Here is a 9,157-nt window from a genome sequence, read left to right on the forward strand (position 1 = left end):
GAGCAAAACAAATTGAGATCCAAATTGTCCAAGGGTGTCAGTTGACTTTTTATTTTTAGGGATATGAGCTTTGACTCATGTACGAATGTGAATTACTCCTCGATACGAGTTTATAGACTAGCGATACACCTGATTTGGACATTTTGTTAAAAAGTTATAGACCTGTAAAGTTTTTCAAATACAATATTATTTTAATATTATTTTTAAATATGTGAATTTTGTGCCATGTGTCACAATGAAGAGATGTCACATGTCAACCATATTAAATACTATATTATCTTAATATTATTTATTTATTTTATTATTTTATTATTTTTATTATTTTATTATTATTATTATTATTTTAAAAAAAATTTCTTTTTTCCTCACATGGGGAAACACCCACAAAAATTTCTTTCTTTTTCTTTTTCTTTTCTTTTCTTCTTCTTCTTCTTCTTCTTCTTCCTTCTTCCTTCTTCCTTTTTCCTTCCTTCTCCCTCTTGGCTTCACCCTGTTTCTCTTTTTTTTTTTCGATCATATGAAGCCACACACGCCTGATGGAGAGGAAGAGAGGGAAGATTCCGGCCAGCTGCCGGAAAATGGCGGCCAACCATCGCCTGATACGGTCGAATCGGGCTTCGTTGCCGACGATGGCAAGATTGGCTCCATCAGCGATCCGGCCACCACTGGGCCAAATTGATACTCATTTCCACTTGTTTTGGACCTCCAGAGCTCGATTTTGAGGTCCATTCAGCTCAATTTCCTACCGTTTGGGAGACACAACAAGTTAAAGTTTGTCCGAAAGCTTTTGTCCACTTTCCGGCCACCTCCGTGGCCAGGACGCCTGTTAGCAGTGGCGCGGTGGGACGCCACGCGATCGTATGCCGATTTCTCTCTTTAACCTTCTGTCTGGCGGTGCTCGAGATGCTGGGTATCGTTGGTGCCACTGGTATATAGTAGGTGCATCAAATGGTTTTCCGAACATAATTTTCAAAATAAATATTTTGAAATTATATTTAAATTAGAATGTATTTAATGTTGTTTTTATTATTTATTTCAATTGGAGATTTTAATACAAATTTTATGGAATTTTATTATATTTTTAATTACCTATTTATATTAATGTTTTAACAATGCATTTTATCTTTATTTTACTATTTACATTGATTTGATGATTTTAAAAAGATCTTACTATGTTCTTACCATTTATTTTAAATGGAGGTTTTAATTTGGTTTAATTATTCCTTTATTCAATTGTTCAATTAATTAATTCATTCTAATTATTTTAACTATTTCCTAAATTGTCTTAATGTAAGTTTCATTAATATTTTTGTATTATTTGCTTATGACATTTATCAATCATTTAGTAATTGTTATAAAATTATTTTTATTTCTATTTCTATTTTATTTTCATTATAAATTTTGAGTCCTTGATTTATTATACTTTATTTGATATTTAGTTGACTAATTGTTTTCTTGGTTTTCGGGGCATACAAATAGCAGATTTTGTAAAACGTTTTAAAAAGAGGAACATTTCTAACAGAGTGGATTGTGAGAGTTTTGAGAGAATACATTATTTCAAATATTTATTATAATTATTTATTTAATTGTTTGGTATTGATTAATTAAGTTTCTTTTATTGTTATATTATTAATATTATAATTGTGTAATAGATTGGGTCACTCATTGAGATTATTAGCATCTCATATTTTTAAATTCTGTTCCCCTAAGCCCAGGTTGGGAGACGTTGATCGTCCGGGACGAGTCTGACGTCTCAGTTCATTGCCGAAAGTCCAAGAAGCATTTCCTCCATTTTTCCTCTCCATCTTGTATTGCTTCATCTGTCATTTTATTAATTTCATATTTATTTGTATAATGTTCTATATACAGATTGAACAGATATTTGTTTAATTGCTTACCGATTTCCTGTTATTATTTTAGAGTGCTGTAAATTTGTGGAAACAAATTCTAGAAAGGTGGGAGGAATAAGGGGATGTTTCTAGAAGTGTTTTTCGTTCAAGAAAATTTTGTGGTAAGTCCAACCCTTATGGGAGGTTCTGTTGGATTTTTCATTGGAGGGTTCGGTAGGATTTCACTAGGATCAAGGCTTATCTAGGGTTCCGGTGAGGAATTTTGGATGGGTCCTGACAGTGAGGGAAAGGTTTGGCTCACCATCTTGCTTCCAAAGCGAACAATATCTCGGTTGGGCCTGGGAGGCCCGGGCCAGTGGAACTAACAGGTGAATGGGTGGGACCCCTAACCATTGAGATGCGTTTTGACAAAACCATACGGACGGGGTCCAAAGCAGACAATATCTTATGCGGATGGTTTGGACTGTTACAAAAACAAATCTCCAGCAACTAAAATTTGTATTAAAATTTTGATTGTATTCAACTATTAATTTCCTTTTACAAATATGTTGTTTGGGTTAGAAAGAAAATTCACAAGAAAAAAAAAATATCAAAGATGTAGAGAATCCCAATTGATTAAAACAAGTCGCCTTAAGTTTTGAAAATTCTTAAAATTAAGGAAAGAAAAAGAGAAACTAAATGAATAAATCTTAGCCGTTAATTTGCTAGTTATTACATATCATTATATTATTATGTAAATAGAAAAAGAAATAAATAGAACAATAAATGAAAAAGATAAATCTTGATCATTTATATAAGTAACTATCACATGTTACCAAATATTTAAAAGCTTAGATAAGGTTTAGATGGGACCAAATGACTATATATTAAATTAGTTTTAAATCAAGACGATTTGACTTTTTTAAAATCAGGTTTTAAATTTTGATATTTGATTTTATCAAAGAAATAATAAAGCAATGAAAGAAATCAAGCTTAGGATTGAAGATCTAATTTTAAATAATTAAGTCTTCCTAACCTGAAGCATTTTCTATATATTTATATGCAGTTATGATGTGAATTTTTTTTATTTTTTATTTTTTATTTTTATTTTTTATTTTTTTATTTTTGCTTTCAATCATGTAACGTTTTTCTTTTATTATTAAGAAGAAAAACGTTGTGCTTGTTTCTTATAAACAGGATATTTTTACAATAGTCCAATGCATTCCAATCTCCTATTCTTTACTTCTCCTTCATATTTTCTTTTGTCTCTCTAGATAACAGGTTTTATTTCCCACATAAAACAAATATTTTTTTACACTGTTGTAGATTAAAAATATTTTATTTTGTTATATTCTAAAAAACAAAGATAATAATTTTTATTATATTATATCTTGAGCATTGGGCATTTGAAGAATATATGGGATTCCTTAGCTGCATGCAAATGTTGGAGGACGTTGTGTCTGGGAGAAGAATGGTGTCAACCTTTTGCAATATCTTCTGTAAAGACAATGCTTTGGTGTGATCCAATCCAAATAAAACAAGCTACTTTTAAACTTCAGAATAATTTTTGTTTCTCTTTTTTTTATTGTTGTTGTGTTTTATGTTTATTTTATAAAATTTTCTGTTGTATTTCCAACACTTGTATGTGTCACAAAGTCATGTGCTGGATTTTCAGAATTTTTTTGGGAAAAAAGAAGAAAATAACTTTTTTTTATTATTACTTTTTATCATTACAATAATTTCTAAAATAAAGAAGAGAGGACGTATCGCAAATTTACCATATCATGAATATAAATATGAAGGACATATCAACTAAGTTAATCTTACTTAACGAACAAAAATAAAGTAGACTTATGATATGTGGTTTAATTAATTGGTTTAGGACATGGGTGGGGATTAAAAAAAAAAAAAAAAGAGTATCTTTAATGGTAAATGTTTATTACTATATATATGACTGAGAAATTAACTATGTTAATTACTATATATATGGTAGAAAAGTTGACTATATAAATATTTAGATGGCATAAATATACAATCAAATAAAAAATTGTTCTTCAATGGGTATTGTAAAACAAGGCTATTTATGGTTTTTTATAATAACTAATGGTTTCTTAATTAATTATATATTCACTTTTTGTAAAAAAAAATTTCTTTTCATGGAAAACAAAAAAAATATCTGATTGAAATCTATAAAAATAGATATTTACTTTGATAATATCTAAATTATATTAGTTCAGTTTAATATTGGTTTTGCACATTATCAGGAAATAGCTTTTTTAAAATATTATCTAGGTTACTTATTAATTATATTTATTTTCACAGTGTATGTTTTCATCGGAAATGCTTTGAGAGTGGAAGAGTGGGAGATATGATGGCCATGGGCACGTAAAGCCATATTCAAAGATCGCGCCATATTTGATTGATTAAATTCTTGTTCACTCTTTTCCAACTTTGTCGGGGACTTCATGATTCAGGTAATGATTGCTAGTTGCAAAATTTGATTCCCTCATTAAATTATGGAGACAAGCTATGCCTCTTTTTAACGAGTCCAGATGAAATTAATAACTTGTACGAATATGTGGACTTTCGGAATTGAAACCGAATATCTCCATTTTTCTCCATTAGAAAACGGCCAAATTTATAATAGGGACTCAAAAGAGTACGTGAGGGAGATTTGATGGCATGGTACCTAAAGTTATATTCAAAGATGGCATATTTGATTGATTACTATTCCTTATCAGCTTTTCTTCTTGTTTATATTTCCCATGTACCGCTAATTTTCTTTTTCTTGTAATAAGGTCAAAGTCTGGGCGGAGGATGCTCCACATTGGCTTTTGAAAACTTTGTTTCAGGACAAGGGTGCTTATCCAATTTGATTGAATTGACCTTTTTACCTGAAAATAAATAAACAAATAAAAAAGAAAACTTTGGTGGGGGATTCACATTATACATTGTAAGATTTTGTTCCCTCCTTAAATTATTAAGAAGACAAGCTATATCTCCTTTAACAAGTCTAGAGGAATAACTTCTACAAATTAATATGTGGTCTTTTTGAATGGAAACCGTTGAATTACTCAACGAAGAAAAAGTCATCGATTTTGGCGATAATATTGGATTTTGGTGAGTCTCGACACCAATAGAGAGAAGAAAAAATTTCTATCTAATATGTTTGTGAAAAAGTCATCGTTATTAATGAATAATATCGACTTTGTCGATGAATATCGACAGAAATATCAATTTTTTTATGGACATTTACGGAAATATTATCGATATCGATAATATTTCTTATTGATATCAAAAACTAAAAATTTGAGTTACTCGTTTTCAATCTAAATTGATATTCTAAGCATCTCTATAGAGAAAAGCTGTTGTTTCCGTTTGCACAAGGACGATGTTTGTACATTAGAAAATCGGTATGGCAAGAAAAAGCCTGGACTCCTAAGTTTCGAATAAAATGGAGTTTCATGATGGTGAATAGTTTGCACAGAGAAGGAGAGAGAGAGAGAGAGAGATACGTTGACTTTGGTTTTTCTTTTGTTTTATTTTTTTATATTATTATTTTGGCTTGTGCTTTGTCATTTTTGTCAAGTACCTTATTAATTGATGGACTTGATGTGTGCTCCACATGCCTGCTTCCCCTAGCTCATTAATTGATCGAGTCGATGTATGCTCCACATGCCTACTTCCCCTAGCCCGAAGAGAGTGCTTTTCCTTTTTTTTTTTTTTATATTTTTTATTATAATATTTGTTTTTTGGCTTGGGTTTTGTGTTTGGTAACTTGATAAAGTCAAATATTTTATTTAATAAAGTTTGACATGTGACTTTTACTTATTTTTTAACAAATTGGTTTTTCTTTCCCCTAATATATTGGAAATGGAGATATAAATTTTTAACTAGTTAAAAAGGATTAAATTAATCTAAATTTAAAAAATAATTATTGTCATAAATTTCTAATCACAAATCAATTTTAATTTTTAAAAGGTAAAATATATAAAACTTTTAAACTTAGCTCTACAAAATCTATTAGATAGTTTTAGATAATTATATGTATTTGTTATTAAAAAGATTTATTTTCTATTTTTACAGCTTCAAATAGTGATTTTTGTTACCAAATACGAACAGATAATCAATCTTATATACAATGCTAGTATGGTAATATACTATATATATAGATTATTTTATTATTATTATTATATTCTAATTATTGTATTTTTATATTATTTTATTATATTAATTATCTCATATATAAAAATCTGTATTTTAAATTAAATATTTACAGTTTTCATAATTTTATCAACATTTCCATCTATATCGACATTTCCATCAATATTTTTATAAAATCATACCATTAATATTTCCATAGATACCGATATTTTTATCACTTCAATTATCTTGAAAAAAATTTCCAGTACTCCCGAAGCAGTACTCCCGAAGTGCAGTTCCTCTCTATTACAAAGAGGTGGTTGTGGGTTCAATATGGATATTACCTTTTTGTAAGAGGAGGGAGCAATTATCTCGAGAGCATTAAAAATTTGCTCTTTATGTTCTAAATAGTTCAGAAGATGGATCCTTGTTATATTTTTATTATTTTAATACTCTTTTTCATGTTATCAAAAATTTAAATTGTTGAAAGGTGAACGATTAATCATTATTATAATTATAGATACAAAATTTCTTCATCTTAATTTCAAGCCCAGTTCCATGAACTAAATAGAAACCTGTCAAATTTCTTATATTTTTGTAGGTTCAATCAAGGAACAACCACTTTACTTAAATTGGAAGTCTTTAATTTAAACCAAAGGCTGAACGAGAAAACAAACATATTTCTCAATATCCTGCCCATAACGCGTGGCGGTAATATTAATGTACAATTTACCTTAACATTTTGTTAAATATATAATTTAACAAAATTTTATAATTCTTTTTTTTTTATATAATTTTATAATTCTTCTAATAATTTTAAATACATACATATATATATATATAGATATAATAAGGTTCTCCTATAGAATTTTGAACTGAAATAAAGTCCAATAACTTATTTTTGACCGTTAGATCTTACCAACAATCAAGGTTACAATCTGACTTTTTTTCTTTTTTTTCTTTTTTTCTTTTTTTTTTTAATTCTTTCTTGCTCTCACCTCCATAACCCAAACGTCTCAACACCCTGAAGCTTACGCCTCGCCCTCTAGTCTTTAAAAAAAAAAAAAGATGGTCATGGATGTTAATTAAGCATGTAATACATTTGAGGATTCTCTATTTCTCTCTCTCCCCAACGGCGGATCCTGTTCTTCTGGATGATGAAAAGCTCGTCAAGCTTGCTAAGGTCGTTTACAAGCAAGAAGCAGAGGCAGCAAAACACTGCAAATGCAACTCCGAAATCGAACACTCCAACAGCTTTCGAGAAACCAAAGTTTGTTACAATACGGTGCTTGGCCTTTTGGATTCTGTGAAACAATTAAAGAAAGACTATGAGGACGGGGACGAGAATCTATCTTCCATTGCTAATGACATTTTCTCTTATGTGGTGTATGCTGTGAACAATGCCTTGCAGTTCCTGAGCAACTACAGTCTGCGTAAACACTACCTCGACAAAATCAGTGAGAATGCCAAAGCCCTTATCAGAGCTCTGAAAGAAATTGATCCAAATAACGTCACCAATGTCCAACGCCTAGCCAAAGATGCAATAATTTTCAGGAACGCCATCTTGGAGATCGTCAGGAAGAAAAACAGACCTATTTCACGCTACTTAGCCAAATGGCTCAAGGAAACCGGCTTGTCTTTTGGAAAACTCACCCAAAGGTAATATACATTATTAATATTCTCTTATCTTCAAAGACACAGTGATTCGGATAATAAAAAGGAAATCCGGATTGACTGATTCATTTAATATTACATTCTAATCTTTTAACAACTTATATATTTACAATCAAGCTCCTATTAAGTTGACTTAATCGTTTTATTTTTAATAGTTTTATTATCAGATCCTTTAGTATAAATCTATTGAATCGCTATATAAATTGAATATGAAAATTTTATTTATAACTCGTTGGACCGCTATAGGACCTAATGATAAAATCATAAGTCGACTTAATGCGAATCTAAATCTTTCTACAGATGTATTTGCTTATGTAACAGCAAAATGATACATCTCAACAAATGAAACAGCTTAGTTAGCTATCTCTTCAAAACGCGAATTGAAATCTTCAATCTATCAGTCTCACACAGTTCGTATATATATATATATATGTTCACAATCGTGTGATTTATAATGTTGTACTGACTGCAATACAAAAATTTTAGTAAGCCTTACAAATTTTCTTTTCAAATGCTTGAAGGTATCAAAACAAACTTAACTTTCAAGGGCAATTTAGGAACCTGAAGATGCAAAAAAGCTGCAAGTAATTCATGACTATCATCAATATCTCTTTCTTTCTTTTTTCCTTTTAATTAAAAAGAAAAAGAAATGAAAAAAGACGTATTAATCTTGATTAAACGTTTTACATACATGAATATATAGGTGTATAATAAAATCATTGAGGCATTGGGGAGGGGAAGAATTACAGTGAACCACGTGTCAAAAGCTCTAGGAGCAACAGGAATGGCGGTGCTCATCTTCACAGCAGCCATAGCCTTGTGGGACGTGTATACATCTGACAACAAGCTGCAAACAGCGGCACGCGACACTTTACAGTTCATAGGAGCAGCTGGTGGTGGGACGCTCGGACAATATGCCGCCACCGCCTTAGCCACAGGGTTGTTGGGTGCGGCGGCATCTCCAGTGTTTGTGGTGGCTGCAGGAATTGTGGGTGGCATCGCAGGAGCATACATTCTTGGAAAATTTGCAGCCCATTTGGTTGACGTGGTATTTAGCTGGGGAGACACCGATAATATCACTCATTTGAACGATCAAATCCATTTCCATCAATGCTGCGTAGCACCGGCCCCCAACGGCAATGTTTTGGCTCGTCCAATTGCCCGACACGACGAACTTTAACTGCTACAACTTTGCTGCACACCAAGTAAGCCTCTCTCGTGCATGTTTTCATGCCCACTTAATTAGGAGTCGGTGTGAAATTAAACAATAGTTGTTTCCTTTTGTATGTCGAGTCTAGTTCGGTCATTATATTTATGCATTTATAGAAATTATCCGTTAATGTGGGATCTTTTATGATTCTATAAGGTACGTTTGCAACGTTTGTAAGGAATAAAGGCTTGTATGGTTTGTACCAGCTAGTTGTCTTACATGTATTTACTTATGCCACCAAAAAGAAATATATATTTTACATACATATACATGCACGGTGTTGGTTGTATATATTCATAGC

The 9,157-nt window shown here is 30.9% G+C and overlaps 1 protein-coding gene across 1 annotated transcript; it reads left to right on the top strand.

Annotated features, from left to right (window-relative positions):
* Window positions 1-7,050: 7,050 nt before the first annotated feature.
* Window positions 7,051-8,886, top strand: LOC107432446 (uncharacterized). Its single transcript, XM_060814034.1, has 3 exons — window positions 7,051-7,631; window positions 8,168-8,230; window positions 8,350-8,886. The coding sequence occupies exons 1-3, from the start codon at window positions 7,051-7,053 to the stop codon at window positions 8,396-8,398; spliced, it is 693 nt and encodes a 230-aa protein (XP_060670017.1). The 3' UTR covers window positions 8,399-8,886.
* Window positions 8,887-9,157: the final 271 nt, after the last annotated feature.

Source organism: Ziziphus jujuba, chromosome 1, assembly GCF_031755915.1.
Source record: "Ziziphus jujuba cultivar Dongzao chromosome 1, ASM3175591v1".
In the NCBI taxonomy this organism is placed as follows: Eukaryota; Viridiplantae; Streptophyta; class Magnoliopsida; order Rosales; family Rhamnaceae; genus Ziziphus; species Ziziphus jujuba.